Below are 20229 nucleotides of genomic sequence, written 5' to 3' on the forward strand. Positions count from 1 at the left end.
GTTCTCTACAAGGTTTCCTGGTGTGTGTGTGTGTGTGTGTGTGTGTGTGTGTGTGTGTGTTTCCTGGTGTGTGTGTGTGTGTGTGTGTGTGTGTGTGTGTGTGTGTTTCCTGGTGTGTGTGTGTATGTGTGTGTGTGTGTTTAACCTACATAGTTAATGCCATTCTATATGCTTGATCCTTTCACTGGTGTGGAATAGATGTAAATAACTGGAATAATTTTGGAGCCCCAGCTGTCCATAATCCCTTAAATATGTCCACTAATTAAACAAAGCACAGTTCTCTGTAGTATTACAGAGAAATATAAAGAAGAAAATAAGTATCATAATTCCATTGACCAAAAAGAACTGTTAACATTGTATGAATGTATATGTTTTGGTTTTTAGTGCAGTTGCAGTTATACTTAATAATGTTCTATATACTGCTTTTTTCACATAATATTATAGGTTTTTATTGGTAATGTAACTCATTGAATAGGCAGAGTGTAATCTAGTCCTCTGTGTTGTACATATTCTTTATTTTCAACCTTATGCTCTTATCAATAACAGTGTGAATGAATGTATTTTCTTGCATTTCTGTTAATTTCTATAGCCTATATTCTTAGATATGTGGTAGCTCCAAATCAATATAAAACATGAATTTAGTACCTGTTTTTATTTTCTACAGGATTTTTCTTAATTGTAAGCTCTTTCCTGTTATTTAAATTTTGAGCTTCTTTGCATTTTAGTTTATAATACTATATATGTAATCAGTATGGTATTTTAGTTATTTATTTCCCTTCATGAAATTACAGAAAATAAGGCTTGGTGTATAAAGGCATTTTATAGAGAATTTTGAGAGTTTACTATATTCCAGGGATTTTCTCACTCTTAAGTTGGCCAACAGTAAACAAATTATATAGTCATCCAATGGAATATGATTTAGCTACCAAGCATGATGTTTACCAAGAAATTTGAGGAAATGCTCATAATATAAACTGTATACAGAGGTATCATATCTATGGAAAACCAAAAATATATATGCTTAGAAAAAGAAACCTTAGGAAATATACCATAATTTGAAAGGAAGTTGTTTCTGGGGAATGGAACTGAGTAGTAGTTTTTTTTCTTTAAATTTGTTTATATTTTCAAAAAATGTTACATAAAATCTTTCTAAATTAGTTTTATTTATATCGAAGTAATATATTTACATATTTTTTAAAAATGGTTCTATAAGGCTTGAGATCAAAACCAGACCCTTGACCAACCCTTTCATATACATGGTACCTGACTTGCTCCAGGTAACAGATTTCAACTCTTGGCAATTCTTCTGGTATTTACTTTCTAAAATCTAAGGTGGGAATTTACCTACATGCACACACACACTTTTCCTAATATATTTCCCCGGCATGTTTTTGTAGTATTTGCCTAACTCAATTTGGAGTGTTTGCTTTATTGTGACTACGTAAATATTCACACATAAACCATTTACAATACTGTGATTACTTTTTCCTTTTTTATGCACAAGGTTCATTTTTGTTCAATTAATGGTTTCTTTTTTAACATTTGCTTAGTTTTCTATGAACCTGTCAACTAATTCATTCCCAAATTCTCAGAAATACAAATTCTTGTGTTAAAACACAGCATGTAATCTATCAGTTTCTTTCCTTTTTTAATTTACTTTTTAGGTTTTTATTTAAATTCTGAATGGAGCACTGGGTGTTATACGCAAACAAGGAATCAATGAACAACACTACATCAAAAACTAATGATATAATGTATGGTGATTAATATAATAAAATAAAATAAATTCTGTTAACATATAGTGTAATTTTGGTTTCAAGAGTAGAAATTAGTAATTCATCACTTACATATAACACCCAGTGCTCATCACAAGTGCCCTCCTTAATACCCATCACCCATTTAACCCCTCCCCTACCCATGTCCCCTCCAGCAGCCCTCACTTTGTTTTCTATAGTTAAGAGTCTCTTATGGTTTGCCTCCCTCTCTGTTTTTCCCCTTCCCCTATGTTCATCTGTTTTGTTTCTTTAGTTCCAAAAATGAGTGAAATCATATGGTATTTGTCTTTCTCTGACTGACTTATTTTGCTTAGCATAATACACTCTAGTTCCATCCACATCATTGCAAATGGCAAGATTTCATTCTTTTTGATGGCTGAGTAATATTCCACTGTGTGTGTGTGTGTGTGTGTGTGTGTGTGTGTGTGTGTGTGTACACACCACATCTTTTTTATCCATTCATCAGTCATTGGACATCTGGGCTCTTTCCATATTTTGGCTATTGTGGACATTGCTGTTATAAACAATGGGGTGCATGTGCCCCTTTGAATCAGTATTTTTATATCCTTTGGCTAAATACCTAGTAGTGCAATTGCTGGGTCATAGGGTAGTTCTGTTTTTAACTTTTTGAGGAACCCCTCCATACTGTTTTTTCCAGAGTGGCTGCACCAGTTTGCATTCCCACCAGCAGTGTAAGAGGGTTCCCCTTTCTCTGCATCCTCCCCAACATCTGTCGTTTCCTGTGTTAATTTTAGTCATTCTGACCTGTGTGAGGTAGTATCTCATTGTGGTTTTGATTTGTATTTCCCTGATGATGAGTGATGTTGAGCATCTTTTCATGTGTCTGTTAGCTATTTGTATGTCTTCTTTGGTAAAATGTCTTTTCATATCTTCTGCCCATTTCTTAACTGGATTATTTGGTTTTTGGGTATTGAGTTTGATAAGTTCTTTATAGATTTTGGATACTAGCCCTTTATCTGATATGTCATTTGCAAATATCTTCTCCCATTCTGGTTGTCTTTTGGTTTTATTGACTGTTTCCTTTGCTGTGCCAAAGGTTTTTATCTTGATGAAGTCCCAATAGTTCATTTTTGCCCTTGCTTCCCTTGCCTTTGGCCATGTTTCTAGGAAGAAGTTGCTGCGGCTGAGGTCGAAGAGGTTGCTGCCTGTGTTCTCCTTTAGGATTTTGATGGACTTCTGTCTCACATTTAGGTCTTTCATCCATTTTGAATTTATTTTTGTGTATGGTGGAAGAAAATGGTCCAGTTTTATTCTTCTCCATGTGGCTGTCCAGTTTTCCCAACTCCCATTTGTTGAAGAGACTGTCTTTTTTCCACTGGATATTCTTTTCCTGCTTTGTCAAAGATTAGTTGACCATAGAGTTGAGGGTCCATTTCTGGGCTCTCTATTCTGTTCCATTGATGAATGTGTCTGTTTTTGTGCCAGTAGCATACCGTCTTGATCACTACAGCTTTGTCATATACCTTGAAGTCTGGAATTATGATGCCGCCAGCTTTACTTTTCTTTTTCAAAAATGCCTTGGCTATTCAGGGTCTTTTGTGGTTCCATACAAATTTTAGGATTGTTTGTTCTAGCTCTGGAAAATGCCTGTGGTATTTTGATAAGGATTGCACTAAATGTGTAGATTGCTTTGCATAGTATAGACATTTTAACAGTATTTGTTCTTCGTATCCATGAGTATGGAATGTTTTTCCATTTCTTTGTGTCCTCTTCAATTTCTTTCATAAGCATTCAATAGTTTTTAGAGTACAGATCTTTTACCTCTTTGGTTAGTTTTATTCCTAGGTATCTTATGGTTTTTGGTCTTTTTTCTTTTTTTTTTTTTTTTTAACACATCCTTCCTGGAGCCCTCTGTCTTCTTGATTTGATTTTAGCTACTTTAGTACCTTGCGTCTGTCTAACTTTTCTCCCTATGTTTATTACACTATATTATAATTGCCTATCACTCACCCCTACTGCGCTTAGGCCCTTGAGCACTATCCTTCATTTTGATGTACTTAGTACTTGCTCATAACAGTACTGAACACAGTATGGACTTTTGCATTATACATGGATTTTCTACATTTATTGAGAATCTGTATATACCTTGAATACTTTGTAAACATGTGCTTTCCAGATATATCTTTATTCCTAAATCAGACTCTTTCATTTTGCAGCAGTAAGATTCTTCCTGCACATATAAATCAACAACCTGACCCCTTAGACATGTCTTGTTTTCTTCAGTAAGTGAGAAATGAATTCTTTGAACTCCTGATTGTTCAAAAAACTGCCTTAGTATTTAAAAGTCATATCATAATGAAAATATCTCTGAAGCACTTATTACTAAAGCATTTATGCATGTTTTTATTTTCAGAGGACGATTATTTATCATTTCCACCAAAGCAGGATCTCTTGGAATTAATCTGGTAGCTGCTAATCGAGTGATTATATTTGATGCTTCTTGGAATCCATCTTATGACATCCAGAGTATATTCCGAGTTTATCGCTTTGGACAAACTAAACCTGTGTATGTATATAGGTTCTTAGCTCAGGTAGGTTTACGGTTTATATTCTTTTTTTCATAGTGAAAGGTTGGGTGAAATTGATAGTTTTTGGAGTGCCAAACATATATGCATTATAGAAAAGCAAATGAAATTGAAAACTTCAACCCTAATACTATCATAAAGCAGCAGAAGTCAATTTTGGCCTCTCATGATTTTCTGTTTTGTAGTTCATCCATGTCTATAATGTCAACTTTCTCAGATTGAGATGGATTTGCATGGGTAAACAGATTTAGAATTTTCTTGCTTGTTCAGGAAAGTTAAACATTTATAGTTCTTTTACTTAGCATACATAGAAAAGCAAATAAGTTAATCTAATTTGCTTATAGATGTAAAGGTCAAATGATCATTGTTTTTAGTCACTACCAGATACTCTCTTAATTTGAAAAATATGGGGAAATAGGAAGGAAAAATTAACTTATAATGACAAAAAATCATTACAAAGGATATTTAATACTTTCTAGGAAAAGAATATTAAAGTCATTTCCTTTAAATATAAACTCAGATATTAAAAAACAAACTGAAATTTAAGAAAAATGAGTAAAATCAAAGAGGTGGATGCAATATAAGGTAATACAGGTTTATAGAATCAAGTTGCCTTTTTACTGGTACATCTGTTTTGGGAACAGATGCAATTCTCTCCACCTGCCTCCAAATCTGGGCTTCTGAACCAGAGACTGAGTTTTATTGGTAGATCGATCCTTGCTCATTTGATCTTCTTTAGTACTTAATATAATTGGCAAACTGCAGTGTAATCCCTTTCCTGTCATTTAAATTAAAAGCTCTTTTACATTCTGGCTTAAAAGGATATATATATAATAGTTATGGCATTTTATTTGTTAATTTTCTGTCCTGAAATTATAGAAAGTAAGACTTGATAGAAAGGCTGTTTATAGTGATTATTGAGAGCTTATTATATTCCACTGAGAAGGAATTAAACTGCTTTCTTGAATTATTATTTTTATAACCCTCTAAAATCTTATTTCATATACTTCTTTATTTCTGTTCACCTTGGTGTCTAACTACTCTTCTACTTCCACTAAGTACAGAAATATATAAAGCAAAACCTGAATGTATATTGGTCAGATAATACAGGATGATTATCAGTAATGTACTTTTCTTTTTTTCTCAAGGTAAACTATGGTGAACAGATGAAATCTCTCATGAATTAAGCAGCATTGCTAATAAAACTTGCTTTATGGCAGTATATTACTATGAAGTTTTGCTATTTTATATTAACCAATAATTATATTTCTCCTTGATTAAGTTTCATGTGTACAAAATTTATTTATATATTGTTCCTTCTTTTTACAAAGGGAACCATGGAAGATAAGATTTATGATCGGCAAGTAACTAAGCAGTCACTGTCTTTTCGAGTTGTTGATCAGCAGCAGGTTGAGCGTCATTTTACCATGAATGAGCTTACGGAACTTTATACTTTCGAGCCAGACTTATTAGATGACCCTAATTCAGAAAAAAAGAAGAAGAGGGATACTCCCATGCTGCCAAAGGTAAATATCTTTAGATTATTAGCTTTTAAAAAAACCTACCATGGACCAAAGATATTTTACTATTACGGTGAAAGTTAGTCATTTGACTAAGGCTGTATTTCAGAATTTTCCAAAGAGAATAAAATCATCTTTCAATGAGAGGGTGCTTGGTCAGTTCTCCACATAACACCACAAAAAGATAGTGTAATCTGAAATACGTATTTTATGCCAAGTAAAAAGTTCAGCCCTGTAGAAAAAACTTTCTGAGTAGAAACCTTAAAGGAAACAGTATGTTTCTCTTTTAATAATCTCCAGTAGAGGGCATACATAATTTTAATATTTCTATATGAAATTTAAGTATCTCTTCCTTAACATTCTTTCCTGTCATATAGCAGTTAAGAATCAGCAAGTAGAAGTGTCTCTTGATATATTTCACTGTCACAAAGCAAGTAAGACTTTCATACTTGGAAAAGGATGCTTAGAGGTAATCTTGTCAAGCCCTCATATTTTATATAAGTAGGGAAACCTAGGGTCAGAGATATTCAATGACTTGCTCATAATGTCCAGCTAATAAGTGGCAGAGCCAGGAGTAGTATCTATATCTGTCTTCTGGTCCGATGTTCTCGGATTTTAAAAAAGACATTATTTAGATTAGTATAGAAATTTATTATGATAGTAGATATAATTTTGACCTTTTTAAACATAAGAGAAAGCCATATGTTCTCTGGTCTAAAATAATGATCTAAATATATTTAAACCCATTCTAGTTAATCTAAAAAGCCATTTTAGGGAGAATTGTTGGGGGGTTGCTTTTCCTGTTGTCTTGGCTTCAAATTCAAGCACTTAATGTTCTATGTAGCTGTTAAGAGAATTGGAAAAGCAGCCAGCTGGTTATGGTGTCACTCTACCAAAGTCACTTTAGTCATTTGTTTAAAAAACAAAAACAAACAAAACAAAAAAACCCCAAACCTCCTAAGTATCTTAGTTCTTCATATGGTTGGACACATTTAATTAAAGCAAAAGGTAATAGTAATAAATATCTAATGTTAACATAAATCAGTGATTTCTCCAGTTAACTTTTAATGTACATGTCAATTCAAGTAACATGAACGGTAAACATTTGGAAATTTTTTAAAAATGTCTTTTGTCTATATAAAAAATATTTTGTTTTTCTAATCAGTGAACTATTCTTCCATTTAAAGTTTACTGATAGAGCATCTAAGAAAAAAGAGCTTTTGCGACAACCTCTATCAAATCCCTTTGATAATGGCTTAGGGCCACATGGGGGTTTAAATCTACTGTTTTTATGTTACATTTAAAACACTTCTTTAAAGAATATTGTTTCATTTTAATGTTATGAAATATTAAATTGATAGTGATTTGGCTTTCTTATGTTATTATAGAATGTGAATAGGATCTTGAATACTTTGGAAAATTTTCTGTATGTAAATTTATATACCTTTAAAAACATACAAACACAAATGGAATCATATCATATGTACTCTTCTGCAACTTGTTCTTTTTACCTAGATGTTTCTTGAACATCTTTCCATATTGGTACATATACTTCTGCTTTTTTAAAAACAACTGCATAGTGTTCACTTGCCTTGATTTAATTCTTGTATCCCCAACAGCTTTCTTATTAGTTACTTAATTCTGTATGGCAAGAAGTATTCTTTAAAGGACTTGGACATATGTTTATGTTTATAATTTTAAAGATAGTGAAGTTTCCCTTTTCAGTTTGAGAATGATTTTTATCTAATTAGCATCTTTCCTAAAATTATACTTAACTTTAAGCTTCAATTTTTATAAGAAATACATCATGCTTAGTAATATTTCTGATAGGAAGCAAACATTCCACATTAAAAGGGGGCAGTTGCTTTGAAGTTATTTGTTATATGGTAAATTTCTGATTTTAGGAATTATTTGTTTACTTTGATAAACATTTATCGATTATTTGCTGACTTTGAGGTGTACTGTGAGGGTATACTAAGAACAACAAGACCTTGTCTGTGCTTTAAAGAAGATTTTAAAAATCCAGCAGGAAAGAAATGCTATTTAATTGTTATAGGATGTCTGGAAAGAAACCATCTGTTTTATAACTTGGTATGCTGAGTTGTTAAAGGTGTCATGCTTTTTCATTTATAGACTTTACTTACTGTATTTTGCTTTTGGTGCTATAACCCTTTGCCCAAGAACAAAAAGGAAAAGGAATATTGAATACCAAATTAACACAAAGTGCTTCAACTCTCCCACAGCTCTTCCCAAAAGGAAAATAATAAAATAAATATAAAAATAAAAGGATGTTAGTCCTTTTTTTCCCCTTACTGTCTACTTTTTATTCCCATAACTTAGATATTAGTGCTTTTTAAAAAAGGTTTTTATAACAGTGTACTAGGGATGCCTCAGTGGGCTCAGTCGGTTGAGCGTCTGCATTCGGCTCAGGTCATGATCCCAGGGTCTTGGGATCGAGCCCTACATCGGGCTCCCTGCTGAGCAGGGAGCCTGCTTCTCCCTCTGCCTGCTGCTCTCCCTGCTTGTGTGCATGCTCTCTCTCTCTCTCTCTCTCTCGCTCTGACAAATAAATAAAAATATTTAAAAAATAAAACCGTGTACTATACCACAGTGCCTTTCTAACTATCACAGTAACTAAGAACTGTCAGGGATCTAAAAGGAAATACAATAGGATATTGTATGAGATTTACCTGAAGGAGGTGGTAGTCTACTTGGGGAGAGAAAAATAACATTATTTTAAGAAAAAGAATCACTACATCAAAAAACTAATGATGCATGGTGACTAATATAATAAAACAAAATAAAATTTAAAAAAAATGAAGTGCTGATATGACTGGTACTGAATGTGTTGTCCATATAGTATATGGTTAAAAAATGGAGAATGGAGCATTCAGGTACAGTTTTAGTGGAAAAAAATCAGACTGGCCAATAAAAGGTGGTTAGTATTTGGTTGGATTAGGAAAGAATGAGGTTTGAATGCAGGATGAAACAATTTGGGCAAAGGGAAAGATAGTGATTTATGTACCAGACTCAAGGTATGATAAAGAAATTGGCCAGATAAAGAGTTGAAATTGGATGGGTGAGGTGTGGATAAGGTGGGGCCAGCTTATGGAGAGCCATAAAAGGTAAATGGAGCATTTGGATTTAAAATAGTATTCACTATAAGTTCATGAATGGACCTGTTATATGATGAATGTAGGCTTTTGAAAAATTAGCCTGTTAGTAAAATGCAGGATGAGGACATATAATAGGGTGATGGTTATGGAGTGAATCAAACACTTCAAGAAAATAAATGAGAGAACTCAGTAACTGATGCTAGACTGTAGCTTTCAATAGGTAGGCAGTGAAAAATTTACCTAAATAATGAAGCTTATTTACTCATTAAAAGCTTTTCAGATACCTGCAAAGTACCAATTATTATGCTGGTTACTAAGGATACATTGGTAAACAAGACTAGGTTCCTGCTCCTAAGGAGTCTCATCAATGTACTGTAAGCAAGTAAATGTAATAAAAGCTAATGGGTCCCATAATATAAATCTGTATAGACAGCAAGGAAGGAATATTCAGTTCTTTCTTGGAAAAGCTGGAGATGGGGAATTGACGTTAGGAGGACTTGAACTGATGTTGAAAATAGAAGTGAGTAGCTGTTTGCATTGCTATGAGGGCAAAAGGTGAAGGCCCTTCAAGAGGAAGAGTAGGAAAAAAACATATGCATCAAACAGCATGGCAAGTTTTAGGAGCCTCAAGTAGTTTAAAAATAATAGAGTAAAAGGAGATAGTGGTAGAGTAAGGGAGGGTAGGCATGGGGAAGAGATAAAAGACTGGAGAGACAGACGGGAATCAGATCATAGAAGTTAGAATTTGGACAATGTGTTATAGGCTATTGGATCTATTGTAATGATTTTAAGAAAACCACCAAAATCAAATTTTCATTTTAGAAAATCACTTAGGGTATCAGTGTTCAGGATGGATTGGAGAAAGGAAAGTAGAAGTAAAGATACTTGTTAGGAGGCTATTTTTATTTTTTTTCAATTTTATTTTATTTTGTTATGTTAGTCACCATACAGTAGTACATCATTAGTTTTTGATGTAGTGTTCCATGATTAGGATGCTATTTTTAATAGCATTTTATAGTCCAGATGAGAGAGGTATTGCAGGCCTGAAGTAAGGTGGCAGCAGTGGGGTTAGAGAAGTACCAAGCACAGTGTAGGTACTCAGTAAATGTTAACTTTGTTCCCTAGGCTTATATTTAGAATTTCACTTAACTTTGCCCATTACTGTTTGGTTTTGATTTCCTTTAATAATTTGAAAATTGGTCTTCTCTGAAATAGGTACAAGTGGGTGTTTTTGATATTCATAGTGAGGGATTTCTTAGTATTTGAACCTGCTCTTATTAAAGACACTTCAGAGTTGGTTCCTATTATTATAGTACAGTTGCAAGCACCTTTCTTTTTTATACATCATGTTCAAGATGAAAGACTGCTAAAAATGATATATTTTCATTTCCCCTTCAAATTGTTATTATCTAAATAATGATTAAATTGCATGCCTTTTGAGTTAATTTTCATTGCCCTTTGATATTTCTTGAAGTGCTTATTTTCAGTTTACTTGGTATGTGATTATTATATCTTTTTCTGCCTTATCACTTCCTCTTTAATTATTATATAACTCCTCCTCCTATATTTCTGTTGTTTACTTTTCTTTTTTTAATTTTTTAAAATTAGATTTAATATCTCAGACTTAATTTATTAACCACTTGACTGTTTTTCTTGTCTTTTTATCTTTGCAGCTCTTTAAAGGCAAGAACTATATCCTTTGCTCCTTTTCTTTCATCCATAGTGAATTATATAATGCTGGCACTTTTATATGGCCTTTTTTGAAATCCGAGTCGCCTTTATAGTGATATTTAACTGGACTTTTTATTGTTCCTTAATGATCCATGTTATCATTGAAAGGCAGTGTCAGACTTATTATTGCAAGTAGTAAAATTGAAATGAAGAGTGATCTGTCTGTCACAGCAGGTGTGTGAAAGGAAGAGAATTGGAGTTTTTAATTCGTGTCTTCAGTTCTATACTGAATTAGCTATTTTAGTCAGCTCTGTTCTCCACTCCACCCCATGAATTACATTTTGTTAAATCCCCTCATTGGTTTCTTGCTGTTGTTGGTACTGCTTTTCTTTTTTTGAAATATAACAGTCTTGTGGTCCTGTGAACCTATTTTTTAAATATATTGATTTTAGGGTCTCCTGAATCATGTCTACAAAGTGTTGGTGCAGCTCTTTAGTTGTTCAGGGTAATAATGTTTTCAGCCATTTTGAAACTTCCAACATTATCTAAACTTAACATTTTAACATAAGTTTCTAGTGATAAAGATTTGTTGACTGATTCTTAACTGTTTATTTTTTAACTATTAAAGTAATAACTTGCTTCTGTTAACGTTTATGTAGACTATGTTAGACCAAGTATCTTTTTCTGGTAGTAAACTTATGAATAATGAATTATTGAACACTACAACAAAAATTTATCATGTACTATATGCTGGCTAACTGAACATAATAAAAAAACTTATGAATTACACAGATAGCAGAGATGCAAATCTTGGTCAGGGTCATGTTTCCTAATATGCTTAAGTGAGTATACAGCCTAAGCTCTGTACCCTTTATTAAGAAAACAAAAGTCAGTAAACCTGGCATAAAAGTTTTTTTGTACTTCCCTTTTCTAGCACTGTACTGCCTGTCTTTTTAAAGGTGTACTGCGTGTTGGTAATTATAGAGAGAACAAAATGGAGATTTAAACTAAAGTATCCAAAGTGAGGCTTTAGGTCTGCTTCCTCCACCCTGATCTTGTGTACAGTTTTCTCCCTTTGTCTTTACTCCTTTATTAAAGTTTTAATACCTCAGAGCATAGTTTACTGAACAGAGATGTTATTGTGCAGTGTTAATACAGGGGTTTTATCTTAGTCTTTTTTAACATTAGAGAGAAATATACTCACTAAAAAATTTGATGTGAAGTCTAAAATAGCTAATCAACTTATTTAGGGAACTTTCATACATTTATTTTTAGGAATAAAAGTTCAAAAGGACCCATTTAATTGTAGGGCAAGTGTCAGTAACCTATAGCATATTAACCACATGGTGGCACATGAACCCAGTTTTTGTTGACATGTACCTATAAGGAGCCATGCTCATAATTGAAGCATATATGAGGTTTGATGTCATTGTTTCCTACTTCTCTGCCTCTTTTATTACAAGTTACATGTTTATTATTTAATAAAACAAGTTCTAGTATTGTTTCTTTGTATTCACTGGCATAAAAATGATTATTCACCTGAATAAGAATAGAGCATTAGAAATCATAATGTACTCTAGAGAAACTGTTTTAATTTTACAACTTCTTTGTAGGTTATAATTATATCCAGTGTTTTCCGGGATGGTTGATACCTAGTAAAAAGAGCAAATGGTTTAAGCCTGTTCCTTTTTACAGTCACCTGTCAACTGCTCTTTTTAGGATGTAATCTTAGGCAAGCCACATAAGCTTTCCAAGCTTCACTTACCTCAAGAACGTAAGATAGTAGTACCTTTCTCACAAAGGAGATAATCCACATAAAGCCCCTGCCTAACACATAGTAAGTGCTCAAATATTAGCTGCTCTTTTTGTTTCCATAATTGTTACTAATATTGCCATTATACTTGGTTCATTTCTCTGAAACCTGTATAGACATAAATTTTTAGAATTTCAGAGAAGTCGGGAAGTCCTGATCCTTAGGAGATTAAGCTTGACATATGACAGATTAGTAGAAGACTAAAAACATTTAGGGTCCAGAGGCAGGCAGTAATCTCAGCTAGACTGTAGAAGAGACAGGTATTTGAGGCTTGAATTCTTTGAGAGATCAATTATAATCAAGAGTGAATAATACTAGATATTGATAATCACTTTTAATGATGTTAGCATGCATTTGACTATAAACTACTACCCTTTCTAACATTCAAGGATTTTTTCTTAAATAATACATACGACTTTAGAAGAATTGTCTACCTTATAGCCAGCTGATACCTCTGTAGTTTTAAAGTGAAGAGGTGCTTCTAGTGTCCCTCCACAAACCAGAAAAACAACAGACTGACCATGCTTGCTTGCTTTCCTTCCTTCCTTCCAAGATTTTTTATTTATTTGAGAGAGAGTGAGTGAGAGAGAGCACAAGCGGGGGGGCGGGGAGGGAGGGACAGAGGGAGAAGCAAGATCCCCGCTGAGCAGGGAGCCATCATGCGGCTCAATCCCAGGACCCTGGGATCATGACCTGAGCTGAAGGCAGATGCTTAACCAACTGAACCACTCAGGCCCCCCTGACCATGCTTTATTTAAAGTGCTGCTTTGTTTGTTTGTTTGTTTGTTTTTAAAGATTTTATTTATTTGAGAGAGAGAGACACAGCGAGAGAGGGAACCACAAGCAGGGGGAGTGGGAGAGGGAGAAGCAGGCTTCCCGCCAAGCAGGGAGCAGGGAGCCCGATGCGGGGCTTGATCCCAGGACCCTGGGATCATGACCTGAGCCGAAGGCAGACGCTTAATGACTGAGCCACCCAGGCGCCCCTAAAGTGCTGCTTTGTATCTTATTTTGATTATATCACGTTATAACACAAAAATTATTAAGGAGCCAAGGTTACCAAGTATTTTAGGGAAAACATATGGATTAAATGGACTTTGGTGCCAGTGATGCCCCTGAATAGCAGCCTCCCTAACCCTGGCAGGATGCCTTGCAAATCACTGCTAATGGAAACATCAACATCTATGAGGCCACCTTACTGGCAGAGTTGGGGGTGGAATGCAAGATTCTGTTGGGGAGGATGTGTGAGGTAGACTTCAGGAAGTGTCTCCTTTTGAAACACTAGAAAGATCTGCTACTCAAGATTATGGAAATTCTGAAATTTAAAATAGGTTTATATTTAGTAAATGCTCACTGATTAAACGAATTTTAATTCATTTATTAGGAATTCAAAATTCATTAGGAATTCAAAAGCAGGAACTTTTTTTGGCTTTGTAGACAAATTAAAAGATATGTCTGTTCTTTCTAGATTATAAGCTTCCTACTACTGGCTTGTGAGGGTAGGGATTGTGTCAGTGAATCTTCATCACTATATTCCTAGCACCTGGCATAATAGCTAGCACATAGCAAGTATTTGTTAAAAATGTGACAAGTGAACAAATGAGTTTTTGTCCTATAATTGCAAGCTGACGGTTGTAAGGCAGTGGTTGACACGCCTTTAAAATACGACATCAAAAACTAATGATATATGGTGACTAACATAACATAATAAAATTAAAATAGTGTTTTTTCTTGTGTGTAGTTCTTAGACTAAGAGTAATAGCATCTGAATAGATTCTGAATAGCATCAGAATCACCTGGCAGCTTGATAAAAATGCAGATTCCTGGCTGCTTCTTAGACCTACTGAATCAGTTTCTGGGAGTGGGCCCTGGGAGTCTGTATTTTTAACAAGGTCCACCACTGTTTTATAGCTATCAGGTATGTAGTAGTATGATTTGCCTTTATAGGTATTATCAGCTAAACCTTTGAATTAAGAATAAAATAAACAGTAGCTAACATTTATTGAGTGCTTTTTATGCCAGACACTGTACTAAGGGCTTTACTCGTATTGAATCATTTATTTATTGTTATTATTTTTTAATTCTTATAGCCACCTTACCAAGCCGGTACAGTTTGTTTTTATCTTATAGATGATGAAATTATAACAGAGAAATGGTGACACCTGCATTTGATCTCAGTGCCATAACCAGACCCCATACTCTTTAACCACTACACTCTACTGTGCTGACATTAATTTGTTACGTGATTAAACTTGTGGAAGAAGTAAACTGAGGCACTCTCCTTTGATATGACTTCACAACTCCTTTTTTTTAATTTCCCACTTTCTTTTTCATTGATATATAATTGACATAGAGTTTTAGGTGTACAAAATGATGATTCAGTATATGTATATGTTGCTAAATGATCACTACAGTAAGTCTAGTTAACATCCATCACCACACATAGTTAAACAAATTTTTTTTCTTGTGATAAGAACTTTTAAGATCAATTCTCTTAGTAACTTTGAAATATACACTACAGTATTATTAACTGTAGTTGCCATGCTATACATTACATCACCAGAATTTATTCATCTTACCCTTTGACAAACATCTCCCCATTTCACACACAATTGCAGCTCCTGGTAACCACCACTCTACTCTGTTTCTATGAATTCAGCTTTTTAGATTCCACATGTAAGTGAGATCATAGGTATTTGTCTTTCTCAGTCTGACTTATTTCACTTAGCATGATGCCCTCAAGGTCCCTCCATGTTATTGCATTGACAGGATTTCCTTATTTTTTATGGCCAAATAATACTCCATTGTCTGTATGTACCACATTTTCTTTATCCATTCATCCATCAGTGGACTTAGGTTGTTTCCATGTGTTGACTATTGTAAATAATGCTGTGATGAATGTGGGGGTTCAGGTATCTTTTTGATTGTTTTTCTTTCCTTCTGATGAATACCCAGAAGTGAAATTACTAGATCATATGATAGTTTTATTTGTAATTTTTTTGAGGAACCTTCAGGCTATTTTCCATAATGGTTGTATCAATTTCTATTCCCACCAACAGTGCACAAGTATCCCCTTTTCTTCACATCCTCATACTTCTTGATCAATACTATGGGTTTATGAAAAAGCATTTTCAGTGTTATCAAGGTGTGTAATACTGGAGAATATAGATTTTATCCTTTAGTTACTGCAAAATCCTAGGGTGGCAAAGCTGATCCTAGTCCTTTTTAAGTATCTTGGATGCTGAACTTACCTCTAGCCCCAAGTCAGTACAGCATAGTCATTAAGAATAAGAGCCCTTGAGAAAGACCACCTGGATTTGAATCTTGACCTTCGTCAAGTTATTTGACTTCTCTGTGCCTCAGTTTCTTGATCTATAATTCCAAGATACTTATGTCTGTTGTTCTTCAAAAATCTCATCCTCTTCATTTTTTTCATCTCCTTCTGAGACTGTTATTAGTAAATGCCTGACCTTCTGCTTTTAGCTTCCATATCTTACAGCTTTTATTTTGCCTCATTCTGATCTCCTAGCTCACTATTTTTTAGCTGTATCTCTTCTGCTTTTTGTATTATCCATTGAGTTATTTATTTTAGTGATTATTTCTTATCTCTAATATTTCATTTTGGCTCTTTTTAGATAATTTTTGTTTGAATTTCATATTTGCAATACCTTTCCTTATTTCCTGAAATGCTTATTTTGAATTATTGGTACATTTTTTCAGTAACTCTGCTTCAAATGGCATATGGTGCCAGTTTGTTGTCACACTAGGGATGGTGTGTGTGTGTGTTGTGTGTGTGTGTTTGCATGTGTGTTTGCCTGTAAGTTCCTGGAATTTATGTTTCTTTTTCCTTTCTGTAGTTTCCGTGGGTTGATTGTGGTGGGGGGGAGCCAGCAGCCCATGCTGATTCATGGTCTTAGAAATCTCATCAGTTATATGGTGATAATAACAGTATGTACTTCATAGAGTTAATGTGAAAATTAGATACTCTGTGTAAAGTTCTTAGAACAGTGTTAGCATGCAATTATGCATTCAGTTTAGCTTTAAAAAAAAAAAAATCTATAGAGAGGTGACTTGAATTCAGATCCCAGCTTTAGAAAACTGTTTTTGATAGGTTAAATATAGAGCTAACTAGGGGTAAAAAGGATATTGACACATCTTTCAGACTTTGTGCTGTCCCAGAATTCTGTCACATTGTCTAGTGTTATCTGTCTCCATTATTGCTAAGAAAATAAGGAAAAAATGGTTAAATTAAAATTTTTTCCTATTTTGAAAATTTTCAAACTAGAAAAATATAATGGATACTCATACACCCATCACCTAGTTTTAGTAATTGCTAATATTTTGCCACATTTGCCTCCTCTATTTTTCTGAAATATTTTAAGTTATATTTTTATAAATTATGTATTTATTTTTTAGAGAGAGAGTGTGAGTGGGGTGGGGAGAGGGGCATTGGGAGAGAGAGTGAATCTTAAGCAGGCTCCTTGCTGAGTGCAGAGCCCGATGTAGGGCACGATCTCATGACCCTGAGATCATGACCTCAGCCAAAATCAAGAGTCAAATGCTTAACCAGCTGAGCCACCCAGGTGCCCCAAATTATATGTATATATTTAAATTATAAGATTATGATACTTCACTTGTAAATATTTCAGTATAAATCTCTAAAATATAAAGACATTTCAAAAAATAGACATTCCTTCTATAACCACTATTCCATAAAATTAATAACTTCTTAATTTCCTAATATCATCTAATACCATACCTGTATTCAAATTACTCCACTTGTCTTGAAAATGTCTTATAGCTTCTTTGTTCAAATCAGGTTCCGTTCAAGGTACACACACTGTATTTGATTGTTGTATTTCATTTTTCTATTCCTTTTAATTTAGTGCACTCATCCTCTCTCCATTCTGGATTTATTTCCTGGTGGTGTGTTTGAACTTCCATCTCTTACATATTCTATAAACTGGAAATTAGACCCAAAGGCTTGATTAAATTCATGGCAGATATTTCTGGCAAGAATGTTTTATAGATAATGTATAAAAAGACATTAATATTTTTTAAAAATACAGGATAAGGCAAAGTGTGAAGCAAAAGGAGTAATACATACTGAGTGCTTGTGCTATGTTCCTTTAAATACATTCTCTTATTTAATTCTTACAATAACTCCATGAGTTACTGATGGTATTATCCCTTTGTAGTAAGGGAATTGGTTCCAAGAGATCATCGAACTATTAAATGGCAAAGTTAGAATTCAAAAAGAGAAAGAAAAAAGTCAAATAAGGCCGTTTATCTTTACATAAACATAAAAAAATTTACTAACAAATCACTTGCTCTCTCTGCCTCAATCTCTAGTAAAATAAGAGCAACAAATTGACTTAACTTTAACATAAATAAAATGCTCTGGCTTATCATGCTCTCATTTTAGGCAATGAGAGGTATCCTTTAAACATCAGCAAAAAAATTTTTTTAACATATATATATTCGCAGAACAGGTAATAACTCACTGGTCCTTCTATGACAACCATGTATCTAGGATTTTCTAGGACAATTCTGATATCCAACAATCTTTCCTATCAAACATCTGAATTTTTCATTAGAAAAACTTGGTTAAAGTGTAAAACCTCTCTCTCTCTGTACGGTAATACATTGTTTTTTAAAGTGGGGGGGTGCTTTAGACTTTTAGAAAAGGTGTTGGAAGTAAGAGAAAGTAGTAAAGAACACCAGTAGAATTCTTCCAGTTAGCTGACCAAGAAAAGAAAATATTTTGGTCAAGAAAAGGATTAAATTCTATCAGATGTTGCTGGTGGATCAACAGGATCAGGTCTGAGAATTGACCATCAGATTTAGCAATGCAAAGGTCATCATAAACCTGGCACAGTGCTTAAGCACTTCATGTGTAGTATTTAATCTCCACAGTAGATTTTGTGAAGTAGATACTTATTAGGCTGATTTTACAGACCAGGAGACTGAGATTCAGAGAGATGACTCACTCAAAGACATAGGGCCCCAGTAAGTGTTAGAACTAGGATTTAAACCCAGTAAGACTGTAGGTTTGCACTGTCCAATACAAGAGCTGGCTACATGTGGTTATTTACATTTGCATTTAAATATATTAAATTAAATTAAACTTTTAGTTCCTCAGTCACACTAGTAACATTTCCGGTGCTTAGAAGTCACATGTAGCTCCCATTGGACAGCACAGACAGAACATTTCCATCATTGCCCAGAGTTCTGTTGGATAGCAGTACTCTAGAGCCTGTGATCTTAACCACTATACATAAAGTCTCCCAATTCACAAAGTTATATATATATATATATATATATATATATATATATATATATAATGAAATTTAAACTAAGTCTTGCCATTAAATTTTCCTCTGAAATTCAAAAGGCTGACACAGGTCTTTTTATCAGATCAGCAAAATTATATTGGTGTTTATATTTCAAACAGTCTGGTCATGAAATTGTCTGTTGTAGAGAGAAACCTGGAAAGCAAGGCTTGTCCTTTCACTGTTTTCCATTTTCATTTAGGGGAGTTCAGAAGGACATAACTAACATGTTGGAATGATCAGTGATCCTGAATTAATATAAGGTACTTGAGTGCCACAGTATCTGTATATTAATATCCTAAAGTATGTTACTTGATCGGTTAGGTTGGCTGATTCAGATGTCTTGTAACATTTTAGGAATAGTGGAAAATGTAGGCTGTGATACTTCTGGGTGAATTAAGTAGGTGAATGCCTCCTTCTGTCTCTTCAGTTACTGATGTTTTCATGACCAAGATTTTTACATCATATTCATTACTTTGGACCCTTAAAGGAATATAAATTGCATGAGAGATTTGGTCAATATAAGAATCACTAGATGGCCTTATTTGTGTATTTTGTTCTTATTACTTTACCTTTTTAATGTTTTCTTTCTTTAAAATGTAATTTGAACTGCTAAATATCTGCTTTCATTCCTATTTCACATGTCTTCTATTTATATCCTTTTTATTAGCATACCTATAGTTGAGTTAGAGGATGTTAACAGTGTTTATGAAATAAAGAGATAATATGAACTGCACATTGTATAGCATGAGAATCCAGTTCCAATTCAGGCTCTACTTGGAAAGCTGCAACCTCTAGAAAGTCATTAGTCATATAAAATCTTGACTGACACTCTTTACCTCAACAGTGAATGATATGTGGCTTATGTAGTAATTATAATGGATAACAAATTTTTAAAGGTTAAATGCTAAGTATACTTTCTAGTTCCTTGAATGTTAAATTGAGTAGAAAACATTCTTCTGATCAAAGGAGACTTTGGCTCTTACCTTCCACCAAAGTCAGTGTGGTAGGCCTGCCTTTTCCTTCCTTGAAAGTGACAAGTTTTGTAGTTACCACTATCTTACTTTTACCTATAATTTGGGAATCTAGATATGTTTATAAATGCTCTTTGGCAAAAGTATGTGCTCTTGATCTAAAAATCTGATATGAGGTGGTATGTGAACTTTATTCAGTATCTCTCTAGTTACTTATCAAGTATGTTGCTTTTATTTTTTTTCCAGTGTGGTTTGGGAAAAAACAGCCTTCAAATTTGAAAGTAAAAACTTTTTTTTTTCATCAGGAATATTAAGTCTCTTTACTAAAAATCTAGACTTATTGAAGTAATAAAAGGAATTTTTTCATAGCTTTTTGAGTGGGTCCTGTGGCACTTAAGTATTCCAGTGGCATTTTATTTCCAGAGATTATAGAATTCAAATTCAAAGTGATGGCAAGCAAAATATTTTGAAACACGGCAAACCCG

The 20229-nt window shown here is 33.8% G+C and overlaps 1 protein-coding gene across 6 annotated transcripts in view; it reads left to right on the forward strand.

The window, feature by feature from the left end:
• Nucleotides 1-20229, forward strand: part of LOC118544892 (transcriptional regulator ATRX) — a 303532-nt gene that overhangs the window by 270569 nt on the left and 12734 nt on the right. For all 6 annotated transcript variants that reach the window (XM_078064338.1, XM_078064341.1, XM_078064339.1 and 3 more), the window contains 2 exons: nucleotides 4150-4327; nucleotides 5653-5847. In XM_078064338.1, the coding sequence (XP_077920464.1) occupies nucleotides 4150-4327; nucleotides 5653-5847 (373 nt within the window). The remainder of the gene's footprint in view (nucleotides 1-4149; nucleotides 4328-5652; nucleotides 5848-20229) is intronic.

The sequence above is a fragment of the Halichoerus grypus genome, chromosome X (assembly GCF_964656455.1).
Source record: "Halichoerus grypus chromosome X, mHalGry1.hap1.1, whole genome shotgun sequence".
NCBI classification, from domain to species: Eukaryota; Metazoa; Chordata; class Mammalia; order Carnivora; family Phocidae; genus Halichoerus; species Halichoerus grypus.